General features: G+C 35.8%; 2 protein-coding genes and 1 long non-coding RNA gene across 3 annotated transcripts; 1 reads left to right on the forward strand and 2 right to left on the reverse strand.

The window, feature by feature from the left end:
- Window positions 1–478: 478 nt before the first annotated feature.
- Window positions 479–1,087, reverse strand: LOC141686717 (uncharacterized). Its single transcript, XM_074491769.1, has one exon. It carries the CDS (start codon window positions 1,085–1,087, stop codon window positions 479–481), a length of 609 nt encoding a protein of 202 aa, XP_074347870.1.
- Window positions 1,088–11,816: 10,729 nt separating this feature from the next.
- On the forward strand, window positions 11,817–18,678 carry LOC141707124 (serine carboxypeptidase-like 27). Its single transcript, XM_074510125.1, has 9 exons — window positions 11,817–12,684; window positions 12,799–12,894; window positions 13,069–13,161; window positions 13,496–13,581; window positions 13,660–13,920; window positions 14,772–14,899; window positions 14,976–15,071; window positions 15,483–15,588; window positions 18,250–18,678. Exons 1-9 carry the CDS (start codon window positions 12,327–12,329, stop codon window positions 18,406–18,408), a joined length of 1,383 nt encoding a protein of 460 aa, XP_074366226.1. The 5' UTR covers window positions 11,817–12,326; the 3' UTR covers window positions 18,409–18,678.
- Window positions 14,853–16,942, reverse strand: LOC141707125 (uncharacterized). Its single transcript, XR_012568996.1, has 2 exons — window positions 16,107–16,942; window positions 14,853–15,771 (listed from the first exon to the last, which is right to left on the reverse strand). It is a non-coding gene; the product is annotated as an uncharacterized LOC141707125 (long non-coding RNA).
- Window positions 18,679–19,410: the final 732 nt, after the last annotated feature.

A 19,410-nucleotide genomic window follows, 5' to 3' on the forward strand; every position in this document is an offset into this window, starting at 1 on the left:
TGGTGTTGATTTAATCAAACTGATGTTCTAACATTTGCAAAACATTCCAGTCTTATAACTTATGAACTGCGACCCATTGTCACAAACAATCTCGGATGGTACACCAAACTTGCGAAGAATGTTTCTTTTAATGAATGAAATTACTTCTTTTGACGTCACTTGCTTGAACGCCTTTGCTTCAATCCACTTTGAGAAATAATCAGTCATGGCCAACATGAACACCTTCTGTCCTGGTGCGGGTGATATTTTTCCCACGATATCCATTTCCCACTTCATGAAAGGCCAAGATGGAATGGACATGTTAAGATGCTAAGACGGTTGATGTATGACAGGCGCATGTCGTTGGCAGTCGTCACATCTTTTTGCATAGTCTAGGGCATCTTGTTTTAGTATCATCCAATAATAACCCAAGAGTAAAATTTTAAAAATAGATTTCTTCCATTAGTGTGATTCCCACATTCTCCTTCGTGTGCATCCTTTAGCACCATGTCTGCCTCATACTTTTCAGACATATCTGTAGCAGCCCCGTGGAACATTTTTTGAATAGTTCTCCATCTATAATTGTAAACATTGACGCCTTCATCCTGAGAATCCTTGCTTCATTGTTGTTGGTTGGCATTGTTCCAAATTGCGAGTAATCCTTGTATGTCTTCATCCAGCTGTCTACATCTTTACTGGTCTTATCATCACGTTGATCAAGGGTTATTACTCCTGATTCAAGAATTAGTCTTTCCATAGCACGCTTCATGATGTGGACCACTGGGATGTTGTTTAAATCTAAACCTTTGAACACAGCTCCCAATCCGGCTAATGCATCAGCTTGCACATTATTTTCCCTTGGAACTTGTATGCTAAAGTAGTTGAAATGGTTGGTTAGCCCTTTGGTGATGTCCATGTATGCAACCATCTTGTGATCCTTGGATTTATAAGACCCCTTGACGTGATTAACAATGAGTAGCGACTCACAGTTGACGTAAATATTTTTGATCTTCGTGTCTTTAGCAATTGTGAGCCTCATGATCAATGCCTCATATTCAGCTTCATTGTTCGTGGCTTTAAAGTCACAGCATATTGATTGAACTATCATATCCCCCTGTGGAGATTTGAGGACAAGCCCCAATCCCGTTTCATTGACATTAGATGCCCCATCTGTATACAATGTCCAAGGCTTCACTTCTACTCTTGAAAGAACTTGTTAAAACTCTTGCTCAACATCTGTCATCTGGCTTGGACTAAAATCAGCCACAAAATCATCCAAAGCTTGTGACCTTATTGCAGTCCCCGTGTCATACATGATGTCGTAAGTATTTCGTCGTATTGCCCATTTTGTCATTCTTCCCATCAAATCAGGTTTACTCGAGACGTTTCTCAACGGGAAGTTCGTCATGACATGTATCTTGTGTGACTCAAAATAATGTCTCAACTTAGTGGAGGTCATAGCTAATGCACGTACTAATTTTTCAAGAGACGTGTACTTTGTTTCCGCACCTAACAAGCTCTTGTTAACGTAGTACATAGGCGACTGGGCACCTTCACTTTCTTTTACAAGGACACCACTCACTGCATGATCCATTAAGGACATATACACGTACATGTCCTCCCCTTGAATGGGTTTGGACAGAAGTGGTGGTGTAGTTAAATAACTTTTCAAGTCCTTTAAAGCAGCCTCATGTTTTTCCGACCACAAGAATCCTTTGTTCTTTCTCAACACGTCGTAAAAAAGCTTGCACCTGTCCGACGAACGTGAAATGAACTTGTTCAAGGCTGCAACCCGTCCTGTCAGTTTCTGTACGTCTTTGACGTTCGATGGGCTTTTCAATTTTAAAATCGCTTTAATTTGTTCAAGACTTGCTTCAATTCCTCTCCTTGTCACCATATGTTCAAGAAACTCTCCTGATGATACGGCGAAGTTACATTTGGATGGATTCAACTTCATGTTGTATGAGCTTAGTATTTTAAACACTTCTTGAAGATCACGAACATAATTTTCCGCATTAACAGACTTGATAACCATGTCATCAATGTAGACTTTCATCGTCTGCCCTATTTGATCTTTGAATATTTTGTTGACAAGTCTTTGAAACTTAGCCCCAGCATTCCTTAAACCAAAGGGCATGGCTAGATAACAATATATCCCCATGTCCATTATGAACGCCATCTTTTCATAATCAGATGGTTCCATTTGAATTTGATTAAAGCCACTCGATGCATCCAGGAACGTGAGCAACTCATGACCAACCGTCGAGTCTACCATGGTGTCGATATGAGGTAGTGGATAGGGGTCTTTAGGACAAGCCTTGTTTAAATCTTTGTAATCAACATAAACTCTCCATTTCCCGTTCTTCTTTTATACAATAACGACATTTGTTAACCATTCAGGATAATCAACAACTCTAATCATCTCAGCCTTGATGAGCCTTTCCACCTCGTCATTTATTATCTTGTTTCTTTCAACTACAAACTTCCTTCATATTTGCTGAACAGGTGTGTAGCTAGGATCAACGTTTAGCTTGTGTGTGATGACAATTGGATCTATTCCTGTTATGTCGTCATGTTCCCACATAAAAGCATCCAACCTCATATTTAAGAAATTTACCAAGTTAGCTTCAATTATTCGGGAGAGGTCTTCCCCTATTAATACCTTCTTGTCTCCCGTCTTCAAATCTACTTCAGCCAAGCGTTCCAGTCCTGTAATTATAGCTATAGGCGTCTCATTTCCACGATATTGGACGGTTGGTTTCAGACATGTCATGTAACAATCACGAGCCATGTTTTGATCCCCTCTTATTTTCTGAGCTCCCCATGGTGTTGGGAATTTTAACACTTGGTGATATGTGGATGACACTGCCTTCAAGTTGTGAATCCAAGGTCTTCCCATGATTATGTTGTAACTCGAATCCATATCGATTATACATAATTTTTCCAAAAGATTGACCCATTGGGCATATGTTGGCAATGTGAATTCCCCCAACGTGCGTTTTGTCTCACCACTAAACCCCACAAATGTCATCGACTTCTTGATCATACTTTCCGCCAATCCCATTTGTGTTAGTGTGTTAAGCATCATGATATTGGAGTGCTCCCATTGTCCACCAATATTCTTTTGATTAAGCAATTTCCCACAGGAAGTGAAATAATCAGTCCATCTTGTTGTGGTTCCCGTACGTTCTTTTTGTCTGATTCATCAAACATTATGGACGAAAGACTGTCATTGCCAACCCCCACTTATGTGACTCGTATGTTTGTTTCTCTGGATGCTCTCTTAGCCTGTGAATATGTTGATCCACATATCTCTGACCCACCTGAGATGAAGTTAATCACCTTGTGATGTGGTGGAGGTGGTGGCTATCTTAATGGTGTCATGTTATCCTTTCTAGGCGACACGTCCTTCCTGACATAAGACGTCTTCTTTGACGTCATGAATTCCATGAGATATCCTTTCCTAGTCAGAACTGTAGCTCTTTTGGCAATGCCACACAGTCATAAGCTTATGTTCGTAATCTCCATGATAGTCGCACCATAGTTTAGAATCCGGGTTCGCTTTAGGCTTGTTGCTCTTCACTGGCCACTTGACTATACCTCCCAACTTGGTAAACTCCTTCATCATGGCTAAAGGCGTTATCGTGAAGCCATAACTGTCATAAGTTGGTGGCAGGTTAGGGTCCTTTCTCCAGTCACTACGTTCCTCCCTCTTCCATTCATTAGATACTCGTGTCGAGTTGACACAGACTTCATCCATGGTAGGTCTTGTATAGGGCTTGTAATCCCTAGATCTTGGCGTCGTAATTTTTCTTGACGATTTGTAGTACTTCTCGTCTTCTTCCATTCTATCTTCTTCCAATCTCACTTGCGCCATAGATTTGGCCCATACGTCATCCATTATTCGACATGGATACTTTGTCAATTCCTGATAGAGTGGGGATTCCCGTTCTAACCCTCTCTTGAATGCTTCAATAGTTGTAGGGACGTCACAGTTGGTGATGGTCACCTTCTCTCTGTTGAGTCTCGTCAAATAATCACGCAATGGTTTCCTACTTCATTGGAAATTTTTGTATAAATCGCTGGTAGTCTTTTCGAACACCCGGCTGCTTGCAAATTGCAAGTTGAACGCGTCTACCAAATCGGAAAATGTCTTAATACTTCTATGTGGAAGGTTCACAAACCATTGCAAAGCTGGTCCTGATAGTGTAGAACCAAAATGTTTGCATATACAAGCTTCCTTTAAATAACACGTAATTGGTACCGTAAACATTCGTTGTTTATATTTTGCAATGTGTTCCAAGGGATCACTAGTTCCATCATATGGTCTCATTTGTGACACCGTGAAACGTTTTGGTATTTCTACCAAGGAGATGTTGTCATGAAAAAGAGAATCAGCGTAGCTCGATGGGGTCACCTTTTCTAATGGTTTTGGAACACCAGGAATCCTTTCAATCAAATCCCTCACTTCATGTAGTTCTCTTCTAAACTCTTCTGCGATTTGATTCCGAGATCTTGTACTCTTATGTCGTGACCTTCTCATGTCAGTTTCTCCTTGACGATCATCATGATCATCGTATCGTTGCTCGTCACGCCTCCTTTCCATATCATCATCATTATTTGGCACATCCTCCATGTCTTCTATGTCAATGACATCATATGTTCCATTCGTTGGTCCTTCATGTTGATCGTAATCTTCTGCGCCATCCATGTCCAAACACCTGATCACGCTTGGGATGGTTTTCTTCATCGCAATCTTGGTTCTTGATTTGGCCGTAGTCAGTTATTTCTTCAACGTTTCATTCTCTGAACGCATCTACTCCATTTCGTCTTGTAACTGTTTCAATGTTGCAGCCATCTCTTTGTTGTTTTCAGCTTCACCTTCATGGTTCATAACTTGTTCTCCGTCGTTTACCATCGTAATGCTTTAATCAAATCCTTAGCAAGTTTCCCACAGACGGCGCCGATTATTTTTACCAAATTAAGTGAGGTTAAATGCCAAGGATAGACTGGTGTATATTTATGGTATAGTAACTAAATAAGTGCAAAATAAGAAAATTAGTCACGAGCAATTGGTGACGCGGAAAACCCGAGAACGGGAAAAAACCGCGGGTGGGATTGTGTACCCAACCGAAATATGATTCACTAATATGTAAGGTATAGATTACAAGAGATTCAATTTAATATGCACGAATAAGATTTGCATAAGTAAATAAGATCAACATTTTATATAGTCTTGCTTGTGTTTGTAGGTTTTGACATCGGGTTATAGCGTTTGTTTTCTTTGTCCTCCTGGAAGAACTCGAACTGGGGTGTTTGTGTAGAGTGCAGTTGCTGTGTTCTTGCCTTACTTGAATTGTTCTTCTTATTCCCCTCTCTTCCTCTTATCTCCTTAGTCTTCCTCCTTTTTCTCTAACTTATCCTTCCTTTTCTCTCATTCAAATTGTGGTTGTTAATCATGGAGATATGTTTACCTATTCCTCCTCCCTGTTATTCGGAAATGGATGGACTGAGTCCCATTCTCAGATGTCTGCTTCTTTTGTCGACGTCGTCTAGAACAACTATCCACTCTTCTCGTCTTGACATCTCGTCATGGCAACGTCGTGATCCCCTATTGTCATGTCTGAATTTCCATACATAACAATGTAATTACAAACATGTTCACCCCTTATGTTTTGAACCTTGTTATATGGTTAAAGAATTAAGTTCGAGTTCAATTAGTTTACTAATACCTAAATTTTCCCTAATTCGTATATGACTCCAAAAAATTAAAAATATTCACGTCACGTCCTATGCTATGCGACCCAACACTCATATCGTCATTTTTTCTCAACGAAGCCATCTCAAAAAGTATCACACTTTAGGTGTTTTATGTTTTATGTCTCTATGCATTTGCTTCATTTTCTGGATTCAATTCCTCTCACTTTCATTCCATATCTACATAAACATATAATCACAACAAGTACAATTATTCACAAACGCATAAAATCATTTATGCATAATTAATTAATACTAAAAAAATAGGTATAACCACACACACACACATATACACATATATGTATATGTGTAGTGATATATATATAAGAAAATTCTATGAAAACCACTTTATTATCGGAGATCTTGGCGACCACATATGTTCTGTAATCAAAACACTATAAAATATATTATTTTGTGAAATATGTTTTACGAGTGTAATAACTCGAATTTTTGAGACCTTGTAAAACGTTAATGAATAGTAACCCTGACGGACGGGAAAAACTTTTGAGCCCACACTATGTAGTGCATGGGAAAATGAGTTTCGGAGTTGATATTATGATTATACATACCAAATGAGTGTATGTAAACGCTATTAGTTTTCGAAGAAAACGAACTTTGAAAAACGACCGTACTTACGACTCATCGAGGATTACGGGAATCACAATATAATTACAAGATTAAAACCCTACGGATTTATATTCAAGTATGATAATTCAAAATATAAGGAATAAATACGAAAGGAATTACGTCACGAACCATTTACGAGTAAATATTACGAAAATACTTAAGCGACCGAGCGAACGCGTAAAGGATTAAATAAACGTAACGCACTAACTAACCATGGTAAGAAATTAACCAAGGTTACTTTATCAAATAGTGAGCTAAACTTAGGATGATCAAGCAAGCTAGCCAAATAGTGTGCTAAAGAAGCTAGCACATGTAGTTTAGCTTGTAAGCTAGCAAGCTACTTGGATTTGTCCCCAAGATTTACAACAAGAATAAAATCCTAGGATACAAACTAGGAGAATATCAAATCAATATAAGATATCACCAATCTCATTTCCTAGAAGCACCCAAGGAAGCAAGCATAAACCCCCCCTTCCACATTGCTTCCATTCGGCTATTTCATCCAAGCCAAGAAATCCAATTCAAAATCTCAAGTTCTAGCCATGGTAAAATCATCCCATTAATTATCAAGCTTCCTAACAACCAAAATAAGGTAAGAAAATTCTTTCATCTCTTTTTATCAAGGTTTGATGGGTGAAATAAAATCAAGAAAGTTACTAGTGAATAGTATGAATAGTAACTCTTCTTTGGTTTCTTGATTTCAATGGTGGTTTTAGGTTCCAAAAATCATACCAAGCACTTCCAAGACTCCACCATCCTCAAGAACACATCTCAAGATTTCAATAAAGGTAAAAATATTTGGCCCAACTTTAGTTAAGATTCATTTTCAAGATCCATTTAGTATGTAGATGTAAACCTAATTTTAGAAGTGGTATTGTTGAAATCTTGATGTTTACTTAAATAGATATAAATTTGATTGTTTTTGCCTCAAGAACATGATGTTATTGAAATAAGTTTGTGTGTTGATGATGAGATGATAATTTTTGGTGGTTGTGTTAAGAGTTAGGGCGTAAACGAAACCCCGATCGTAAACGTAATTCCGTTAAGACGAACAAATCGTAACTTTAAGTTTCTGCAGAAAGTCCCGAAGGTGTAAACTATAGTTTCTTGAAAAATAACCCTTTATTATAATAGAAAATGTTATAAGGGTCGTTTAGGCGCTTGAATCGCTTGATTCTGATTTACGGATCAAAAGTTATGGCCGTTTTACTAAAAGTGATTTACGCGACAAAAACTGCTACGAATTACGAACTTTGAAAATATAAAGGATCAACTTAAAGTGTTCATAAATCATGAAATTTTTTCAGAGAGTAACATATTGAGTTTCCTAACAGCCATAAAAATTTTAAGTAAAATAATGATTTTTCAATTTTATAAAAATATCGGAGCCGAGACCGTGCGAGTAGAAACCGTAAAATTAATAAGCGGAGCCGACGGCGATAATGAAAATGAACCTAAGATACTTAGAGAAATGAAGCGACCATGATGTGAATAAGGACTTAAAGGAATAATAAGGTTAGTACAAGTTGAGAGGGTGCATAATAAGTAGCGCATGAATGCGAGTCGCCGTAAATTAGAACGGGACCTAACGAATTGTGTTTATGATTAATAGATTTCCGAGCGGAACCTAGAGCATCCTCCAACTCGAGATACCCAAGAAAGTTTACGAACCCAACTCCATTTACTATTGTGTTGTGAAAGGATTGTTTTATTATCATTGCATAAGTACCATGTTTGCCATGATACGTAGTTATTGAATTTTGCATGATATAGCAATGTTGTACGATAAGTATATATTGTGAAATGTTTAATTCCACTATAAGCGTAACGTATTATAATAAGACCAAGAGTCGGTCGGGATTTCAAAAAAAAAAACCCGGGAATCATTCCGGTGATATTATAGGACGATTACAAGTCCATAATAGTACGTTTTGAAGGGATTCAACGTCCACTTACGAAATATTAAAATACCTCAAACTTTTATTAAAACGACTTCCCAACGATCATATTCCCTCAACTATATTTAATTGTTTGAATAATAAATATTATATACATATTCCTTTATTATGGGAAAAGTATACTCCAACGATTAATTATTTCAAACCCGATTAAACATTAAAGATTATTAATTTCATAGACATAAACTAGTTGAGGGATATTATTTTAAATATTCTTTTGCAAGAGTAAAACTCATTCGAGGTTTAATTATTTATCGATTATCATTTAATTAATTATTATTTATTAAAGGGTTTATTTATGATTTAAAAATCATGGAACCGGATTTAAATTACTTTCTGATTTCGAAAATCATTCGAATAATTTCAGATCGTCGGAGAATATTATCCCGACTTATTTAATATTTTGAATATAGTTTCAAGGAGAAACTTTTCCCCCTTATTTAATTATCTGTTGACAACGGTAAACTCACATCCTTAGTACTTCCTCCGAAAACTTTCGGAAGTACATATATATATATATAAAGTAAAGCTATGCCTATCAACAAGCAAAACGCTTGGGGGAACTTCGATGTGGTTCGAGTTCTCGGGATATGATAGGATTATTAAAGGACAAGGGAGGGGTAGGATCCAAGTACTTCGTGTATTGGATAGACTACTGGTACCGTAGGAGATGGTATAATATGTACCTACGGACCTGTGAAGTGTGTGTATACCCGAAATGAGGACACATAGCCCATATGCGGCAAGGATGATAACCGGGATACGAAGGTGTCGTCCTTCTACTAGTAGAAAAGGTTACTTTTATCGCAGTACGACTGATCATCGTATGCGGTGGCTCCAACGAATGTCCTAATTCTTCCAATTGGAATTGTGATGCAATACCGTAACCCAAGTCTAGGTGCTGGGTTTACTTTTAAGATATTCGCAGGTTAATAAAATCCATTAAAGAATTGTTTTCATAAGAAGGTGTGTATCACTAAGGAAAACTAATTTCGAATAAAACATAACTATCATATATGATGTTTTACGTAAGTTATCATACAGTCATTTGCATACTGTACATTATTATGCCGGGCATTATAGCTCACACTTATTTTCTTAAATCGACACAACACAACAGTGAATCAAGATGCTTGCCATGAGAACCACAACCATGAAACGGGTAGAAAATGGCCAGCTGTTCCGTAGATTGTTTGGTGCTGTACCATAGGTAGTCCGAATAAGCTGGATTAGTTTTCGCTTGTTTTTAGTTCGGCTTATTTATAAGTATGGATTATGTAAGATAATAAACAAGAAACGTATATTTGTCCGACGGACTAGCCTTACTTAAAGGTTACTCCCCGGTAAGACTTAATCACTTTTGGGTTGTAATAATTATCGCTTGATGGTTGAATTACTCTAGTTATGAATGGTTCGTTTCTACGACAATAACCTGTAAGTGTGTGTGTGTGTGTGATAAGTGTGGGGTCGTGAAGCGTGAGTATTTATATATTGTAGTGTGAGTTACGTGGTTGTAGTAGTTTAGATGGCATGGCCTCTGAGATTCCTGACCCCAGATTTTGGGGCGCCACAACGAGTATCACTGATTCATTAAAATTATTGAAGATCATTTAAGTTTAATAAGTAGAATGTGTATGTTCTGCAAGCTGAACAAATGTTCTACAAACTTAACATATTTTGCAGAATAAGATATTTTTGTAATGTTTTACATGTAGTACACATGTGATATTCCAGATTTTGAATAAAATAATAATTTTTGTAGAGAATGATTTGCAAAATAATATGTTTTGCAATGTTTTTATGCAATATTTAACTTGCAGAACACAAGTGGTCTGCAAAGTCTCCAAAAAGAGTGGTATTCATAGAATTTAACCCATATATATTACTTGTAAGCTAAAGACACGAGTAACTAAATTTAGATATATAATTTATTAAATTAAATTATATATATATATTACTTGTAATTTAAATACATGAGTAACTAAATTTAGATATATAATTTATGGGATTGCTGGCCCTGAGGATGACCTCAGAAGATATGCATGAGGTTAAAAAACAAGTGTAACATAGGGGTATTTTTGTAAATACAGGGAGTCGTGTTTATATTTAGAGATTTGCCCTTAAAATATTACTCCCTCTGTCTCACCGGATTGTTTACGTTATTTTTCGGCACGCTTTTCAATGCTCGTTTAAAGTATAATTTCATAATTTTTTTTTGAATAAAAGTTTTATGTTTAAACTTTTATTAAATTTTTTTTTTAAAAAACATTATGAAACTATACTTTACAGAAGTCTCAAAATGCGAGTGGAATAGTAACGTAAACATATCTCAGTGAGACGGAGGGAGTATCCTATAAAATGTCATAAACTCAGGTAATTTACCGAAGAACAATCTCAGGCCAAATTTTCCCATAATTAATTAAAATAAAAGTAAATCAAACTTACTTGTAAGCGGTTCGGCCTAATGAAATTGAGTTCAAATAACTGAATATTTGAAGTAGATAAATCGAACCAATTTAAAAGTAAACTGATTTAAAATATTTATCATAACATGTAGTGAACGGTAACCGAGAGGGGGCGATTATACAAGAAATGAATAGGAGGAACCATATGGTTAGAGTTTATGTAAAAAAAATTATATTTGGGTGGATTTGAAGTTAACAGAAGCATGCAGTAAAATTATCCAAATTTTGCATTTCACTTTTAGGCTAATCTGAAGCCGAAATATCACATTCACAATTCATAATTTTTGATTCGAATTCATTTTGAGTTATCGAATCGAGTTTCATTTTGTCATCCACATTGACAATGCTAAACGATACTTTTAAAACAAGCATTTTCCCCATTCAATGAGATCCCATATATTGACATATTTGTGATCTTCAGTTTTAACGAGTTTGCACATTCTTTGTCAAACAAAATTATTAAAATGTCATATCTATTTGTTATATTTTCCATTTTTTTTGCACATATCAAAACTTATTAGGGCCTCTAAGGGGTTTCTAAATTTTTTCGGAACTATTTTAAATTTATATCATGTCAGCTATGAGTAATTCGAATTATTCTCGGCTTAAACGATAAATCGAGTTTAAAAATCATATTCATTATTGAGTTAAAAGAAAAAATCCACTCTCAAATTTGAAAACAAATTGGAGTTGAATTTAAATAAGATACAATTTTTTTTAATATAAGTGAGTGAAAATTATAATCTTACCAATAAAAATACACTATTTATTTATACAACTCCTTATAAACATTCTCTCTAAAACTCATCCATAATTATTTCATAATTCTAATTTTGATTACAAAGTCAATTATTAATCAATCATGTCTTCTTGTCACGTGTCATCATTGTTTTATCTCCTTAATTAAGCAATTCCCCCAATCAAATCTCGTATGACACCCGAATCAAGTAAAAGCCTCATTATCAAATTAAATTAAATTTCAACATTTTCGGCGCAGAGACATATTTCTGAGCTGTCCATTTCCAAACATACTCCATGTGCGCCTCTTAGCTGTTCGATTAAATGCCTGAAAGAATATAGTACTAATTAACTTAAGTTAAATTTAGTAATGACACTAATCAACACTCTTATCACAACTAATTCCAATCATTCAACAGTTTATCTGTACATATATGTATAAAATCTAAGTTAGTTACAGCCCTTTACTTCTTATCTGTAACTTTATGAGTGTGCGAAAATTGTACATTGACTTGTTTTAGTAACTGGGTCATCATGTTTATCTGTCATCGAGTCATTGAGCTACTTTCTGGTGTGGGTTTTATTATATATAAAATAAAATGTGTATATAATGTGTGTATAAGGCATATGTGAGTACTTAGTAGATCTCAAAGAGAACCCAGGAATACTTTGTGATTAGTGTTTCTGGGTACTTTTTGTTTTTTTTTTGTTTTATAAGCTCATTATTAAATTTTGTGATTTGGGTAGTTTCAGAAACTGCAGATTTTCTTGTTTTATGTGATTCTTGATTAATAATTAGTTAATGGGTAGTTCAGTGTTTTTTGTGATTTGCTTGTCATTTCTTTATGTGGGGAGTAGTTATTCTTTGTCTGATCAAGAAAATGATAGAATTATTGAATTGCCTGGGCAGCCGACAAATGTCGGTTTTGCTCAGTATTCTGGGTATGTGACTGTGAACCAGAAGGCTGGGAGGGCATTGTTTTACTGGCTTACTGAATCACCTGCAGAGCGTAATCCCGAGTCAAGACCACTTGTGTTGTGGCTTAATGGCGGGCCTGGTTGTTCTTCTGTTGCTTATGGAGCAGCGGAAGAGATTGGACCTTTTCATGTTCAAGCTGATGGAAAGAACCTTTACTTGAATCCTTATTCCTGGAACAAGTGTATGGATTTACTCGACACACCTTTTTATTTTCTTTAGTAGTTGTAGACTTGTAGTAGGTTTCCCTTGATCTATATAAAGTTTACCGTATTTAGGGTTCTGCTTTTGTTGGCAGTGGCAAATTTGCTTTTCCTTGAAGCACCAGCTGGTGTTGGTTTTTCATATTCAAACACATCATCAGATTTATATACTGCAGGTGATGGACAAACAGGTAATAAATGTTAATATATGTTTTCTAAGGAATTATATAATCTTGGCACCTATGTTATTGTTCATTGTAGGCAGATATTCTGTAATCTGTAGATAGTTGATAGGTTTCATGACTTGAGCTTTGCGGGGTTTAATTTTCTTTAATCTCGTCGAACTTAATTTTGCAAATCTGTAGCAATTGACACATATATATTTCTGCTGGGCTGGTTGGAAAGGTTTCCTCAATACAAACATAGAGAATTTTACATTGCCGGAGAAAGTTATGCAGGTAAATAAGGTATTTCCATCATGTTCCTGGTGTTTACTTACTCTGTTCCAAAAATGAGCCTGTTTGACATTTTTTCCTTCTATTACTGATATATAATACGTATCTAACTCTTTGCCAACTAAAAATTTTGATCTTTTCTAGTATGTATTTTCACAGAGTAGAAGCTTTTCTAGTAGTGCAATTGCACCGTCAAACTGTGTAAACATTGTGCGTTTTATGGACGATGAAAAACAATTTTCTCTAACCGATGGGACCTCATTTCTGGTCGGTGGAAGATTTTTTGTGTGGTACTGCTAGCTGGATTGTTAACCTTGTTATATTTTCTCTCTTTCAGGTCATTATGTTCCCCAATTGTCTAAAGTTATTTATGAAAGAAACAAAGGAATAGAAAATCCTATTATCAATTTCAAGGGTTTTATGGTAAATTGATTGTACTTTCTCTGATATGTTTTGTTCACATGATTTTTATTTAACATGCTAGTAAAATGTTCTTTGTAGGTGGGTAACGCTGTTATTGATGATTTCCATGATTACATTGGCACATTTGAGTATTGGTGGACCCACGGTTTAATTTCTGATTCTACCTATAAAGTCCTTCGAGCAGCCTGTGACTTTGGATCATCTCAGCACCCTGCAATTGATTGCATTAGGGCTCTTAGTATTGCAGAGAGGGAGCAAGGAAATATAGATCCATATAGCATATATACACGCCCGTGCAATAGTTCATCATCACTGAGGCGCAACTTAGGAGGTCACTATGTAAGTCTTCACGACTTTTCTCTTATAGTGAACTATACAAGAAAACTTGTTACATACTGCAATCCTATTTTAGTGATGTTTTTGATCCCGTGTTAATACTTGAACGAGGCTTTCACTTGCTTTTGGTTGAAAAATGTTCAAGTATTCTTTCATATGCCTTTTAGGGAATCAACAATTCATTTCCCTTGTGTCCTTTGTGTTTGTCGCTAAATTTTGTGACTTTTCAAGAAAATTTGGTTGCATATCACAATGAAAGTAAAGCGTGCAAATTCATGTCTTCTAATTCTGATCTTTTGGGGAATTCAGCATAGCAACTAGCAAGATACCAATTTCTGACGTTTAATAATCTTCTGAAAAGTTCATCATCTCAATGACATAATTTGTTTTTGAAAAGAGCAGAACTGCATATACTATGGGCTCTGGTATAACAGTTTTTTGCTATCATAAAATAATTGATGCTTCAACAAATTATACAAAAGTCAGCATTGCAGTCTTTGTGAATAAATATGGTGAACCTTTGGAACCTTGTACTCTACCAGACAAAATTGACTGTTTGTGGGTGGTGTTATGTTTTCTTGTTTTGACTACCTATTCTAAATGAAATAATCACTGATGCTTTTCCATATATTTTAAGTATTTTCCAGATTGGTTTCACTGGTTAAAGTTTAAAAATTTTATATATTAGATTATAATCTTCTTCACGAATAACAAAATTTGGCTGAAATACTTCTGATTTAAAGTTGAGCCTATGTTTTGAGTAGTTAAGGTTATATGCTATTTTAAGCTCCTTTTATAAGATTGTTGGTGGTCCATGACCTTTTTGAGCTAAATTCTGCTGCTTTCGATTGTAGCCATGGATGACTAGGGCATATGACCCATGCACTGAGAGACATTCAGAAGTTTATTTTAATATTCCAGAAGTCCAGAAGGCATTTCATGCCAACATAACCAAGATTCCATATCCATGGAAAACTTGCGGGTATATTTCACAGTTTAGAACTTACAGAGTATATCTTATATTTGATGGGAAGCATCACAAACATCTTAATTTGCAGTGACATTGTGGGTGAGTACTGGGCAGATTCTCCAAGATCCATGCTTCCTATCTACCAGGAACTGATAGCTGCTGGCATTCGGATATGGGTTTTCAGGTAAAAATAGTAGTCCATTGTTGGACCAACATAATCACAGAAGTAGAAAAGAAGGAATCCATATAAATGAATTTCACTGAATGGCATTTCGGGTGATTTAGAACATAGTAGACATTAGAATTGTGTGCTGTAATGTAATCTAATAATCTAGGTCATCATATAAGCATAGAGTAAGTTTTCGCTTAAAGAGGAACGACGAATAATTCCAGCAAATGCAATAGATTCTCCTGTCAACATGTGAGGAATTATATAATCATTTGTAATTATGTGTCGTTGCATGAAAACGAAGTATTAAATTACAAGGGTTGTATGATACTCTAGCCTCTTGCAGCTATAATGCTACCTTATAATCCTATTCATCTTTTTTATGCATTGGTGTGATATTATACCTTACGTCTAATATGTGTGTAGTGGGGATACCGATTCAGTTGTTCCGTTGACTGCTACCCGATATTCAATTGACGCATTGAAGCTTCCAACTGTGACTAATTGGTCCCCATGGTACGACAATGGAAAGGTACGTCATGTCGTCATCCGTTGAAACAATTGTTCTTTTTCCTCTTATTTTTCTGGACATATTACAGTTTTAATAAACTGATAGGGCTGCTTTATCCCCATTTTCTGCTAGTGATTTGCAAATTTCTTATCTCCACCTCAATTCACACTAGAGGTCTAAAAATTAATCTGTCACAATGTGGACCTGCTATACAAATGCATCTGTCGTTATTAATTAGAAAACTGTTGAAAAGCAAAATGCGTGACATTTTCAAATGTAAATGGTGTCAATCGTTCATGAATAAAAGTCCCCCCCATCAATGCATAAAACCTCTCAGAGTGACTATTGAAATCTATTTGAGCAACTTCGAATATCCATGTAATTACATGTGAATTTGTGAAGGAATGTGGAATTAATCATTATGTTGATTAATCATTATGCTTGTAAAGTAAGTTGTGTGGTGTGTATCAAAATAAATTGTGTGGTGAGTAATAAGTGGAAAGAGACATCATTATCTTATAAAGATAAGATATCCTTACACGTGTGTGAATCTGATTGACTTGTAAGATTTCATCTTATCAAGTTGTCCCTTACAGGACTACTATAAATAGGATCCTTTGCATTGGTCTAAGACATCCAAGTCTTAGACATCTATTCAATTCTAAGCAATAAAATTCAGTATGTTCTTATATTTCTTCCGCCCTTCTGATACCTTCTTATATTTCTTAGTGGTTGTACCTTTCTTAGTGAATTGTAATCTTGGTATCAGAGCCATGGAAGCTTAAACCCCCTCCTCTATTCCCTCCTAACAAAATGACGGTCTTACTTATGGTCTAAAGAGAATGTGCTACGTGGTTATCCCGATATGGGATCCCCTCACACCAGAAATCTAATAACTAGAAATATACTGTGAAACGGCTGTTATAATCTTGAGTTGTGGCTCTATAGGCTGCTATGACGGTGCGACGATGGGTATATGTTTAGATTATCGCAGAGATTTTATAGTTGTTTAAACACTTTGTGTGTTCGTAAGACACCTTAATCCCAAAGGTGAGCCCAGAGGAATAAGGATCACTCCTATTGCTAGTCCTAATAAGCTCACTCTTTCCTCTTCCTTTATGTCTTTTCGTCATTCTTTCAGTTCTTCTAAAACAAAAACAAAAAATAATGATTTTCTTTATGTTGTAGATTATCATAATGAAGACGGTAAAATCCCTAAACTTCCTTTATTGAACCCATATAAAACCTTTACTAAAAAATAAAATGTTGTCTCTCGTGTTGTAAAGCAGGTTCTTTCATCCCATAAGGCGATAGAAGCTAGGGAGCTCGTACTATCTTCGAAGCTAGAACAGGTCTCTATCCCGTCTACTGAATTGGAATAACCTGTTTAGCTTCAGTAGACGGGATAGAGACTTGTTCTAGCTTCGAAGCTAGTACGATCTCCCTAGCCTCTATCGCCTTATGGGATGAAAGAACCCGTTTTAACACGAGAGACAACATTTTGTTTTCTAGTAAAGGTTCTATATGGATTCAGTGAAGGAAGTTCAGTAATAGAGATTTTATTGTCTTCATTATGATAATCTACAACATAAAGAAAATCATTATTTTTTGTTTTAGAAGAACTGAAAGAATTATGAGAAGTAAATGAAGAGGAAAGAGTAAGCTTATTACGACTTACTATAGGAGTGATGATTCTTCTTATTCTAAACTCGCCTTTGGGATTAAGGTGTCTTACGAACACACAAAGTGTTTAAACAACTATGAAATCTCTGCGATAATCTGAGCATGTACCTATCGTTGCACCGTCATAGCAGCCTATAGGGCCACAACTCAAGGTTATAACAATCGTTTCGTAGTATATTTCTAGTCAGTAGATTTTTGGTGTGAGAGGATCACCTGTCGAGGCAACTACAGAGCATTCTCTCTTTAGACCATAAGTAAGCCACCGTAAGACCGCCGGTTTGTTGGGAGGAACAAGGGGAAAGGGGTTTAAGCTTCCATGGTCTAATACAATTGATTACGAAAGGTACAACCACTAAGGAAGTTACAAGAAATATAAGAAGGAACAAGATTATTAGAAGGATAAAAGATATATAAGAACACACCGAATTTTATTGCTTAGAATAGATGTCTAAGACTTGGATGTCTTAAACCAATACAAAGTGATCATATTTATAGTAGTCATGGAGGAGACAACTTGATAGGATGAAATCTTACGAGCCAATCAGATTCGCACACCTCCTGTAACGATATCTTATATTTATAAAATAATGATATCTCTTTTCATTTAATACTCACCACACAATTTATTTTGATACACACCACACAACTTATTTTACAAGTATAATGATTAATCAGCATAATTATTAATTCCACATTCCTCTTATCTATATCAGGAACTTTTCTATCACATTCAGTTGATTAAAATCCTTCCTACATTTTTGGTTAGATTTCACTGAGTGGCATTCTTGATCAATTTTGTTGTTATCGGATTGGTTAAACATGCATGGGTTAAGTTCTCAATGCTTCAACCAAAAAGTAATACTATTATCCATATCTCCAGAATATGACAGAAATAACAACATCAACTTTTAAATAGATAGTCACCTATTTTAGGCATAGTCATAGACAAAATCATTTGATAGTCTTCTAAGTTCTAACAGGATATCTCTTTTAGTACAGGTGGGTGGGTGGAGCCAAGTATACAAGGGGTTGACTCTTGTAACAGTAACTGGAGCAGGACATGAGGTTCCTCTTCACCGTCCTCGGCAAGCTTTTATACTTTTCAGATCATTCTTGGTGAACCAGCCCATGCCAAGCTCAACGAGCTCAATGCGATAGAGCAGGTACCCCTGATCAATGCAAAGTCACTGTTATATAATATTCTTGATTTCATTGAGCTGGGAAAGCTGGTTGAAGGAGTGTAACGATCCTCAAAATATATCCTTGAAAAGTAATCAAAGAATGTCCTGACATTTGGGCTGCATTTGGTATCTGATTTTTGAATATAAGATCAATATTCGTGTACATGGCACTTGTGTTTCAATAGTTACCGTATAAATAAAATTCAAATTCTCAGTTTTTTAATATAGTCAAATTGAATAAGCTTTAGTAGACATGTTATTTGTTACAAAGAATAAATTACAATACACTTGATTTCTTATAACTAATCTTTATTTGACAAATTAGGTTTCACCATTGAAACATTCTGGTGACCCTGCAATTGCCAACCGTATTGGCCGACGAAATGGGTTCTGGAATTTATTAACGATTGGTTGTTATTATTTATTATTTTTTTTTGGTCAGAAACGATTGATTATTTCCGCTTCATTAGAAATAAAGCACAGAACACATTGCTTTAATGTAGAAAATCACACTCGGTAGAAGAGCTTAGTTGGTGAAGTCAGATGGATGGCACATTAGTATGTAATTCAGTCCTATGTGCTGGTTGAGTAGTTCAGGAACGTAATTTTTTTTATTTTATCGTAGGTACCCGCAGCCGCTACCCTTCGGGTGCGCACTGGGTAAACCCTACGGGCTCACGCAATAGCCTGCAAACCACATGAACCAAGGTAAACCGTATTTAAGCGACAAAATCTGACTCAGGAGGCATAATCATAAATTCTCCTCCCGTGAGATTCGAACCTGTGACCAATATGATAGTTTCAGGAACGTAATTAAATCAAACGTACGTGGTATATAACCAAACTAAACATGAACGGAATATTTGGTTTCAATACCTGTGTATCGGCAGCTGTTTGATCAACCTTGCTAAAAAATTGATTTTTTTGAAAGATGTAAAATACGTGTTCTAAGAGGATGATGCATGAGGCCTTGTTATTA

The sequence above is a fragment of the Apium graveolens genome, chromosome 2 (genome assembly GCF_009905375.1).
Source record: "Apium graveolens cultivar Ventura chromosome 2, ASM990537v1, whole genome shotgun sequence".
Lineage (NCBI taxonomy): Eukaryota > Viridiplantae > Streptophyta > Magnoliopsida > Apiales > Apiaceae > Apium > Apium graveolens.

Bases quoted from the DNA above. Each gene is read 5' to 3' on its own strand.
- LOC141686717 (XM_074491769.1), bottom strand. From the start codon at position 1,087: ATGATAGTTCAATCAATATGCTGTGACTTTAAAGCCACGAACAATGAA.
- LOC141707124 (XM_074510125.1), top strand. From the start codon at position 12,327: ATGGGTAGTTCAGTGTTTTTTGTGATTTGCTTGTCATTTCTTTATGTG. The intron at 13,162-13,495 runs GTAAATAAGGTA...TCTCTCTTTCAG, and splicing joins TGCCGGAGAAAGTTATGCAG to GTCATTATGTTCCCCAATTG. The intron at 13,921-14,771 runs GTAAGTCTTCAC...TTTCGATTGTAG, and splicing joins GCAACTTAGGAGGTCACTAT to CCATGGATGACTAGGGCATA.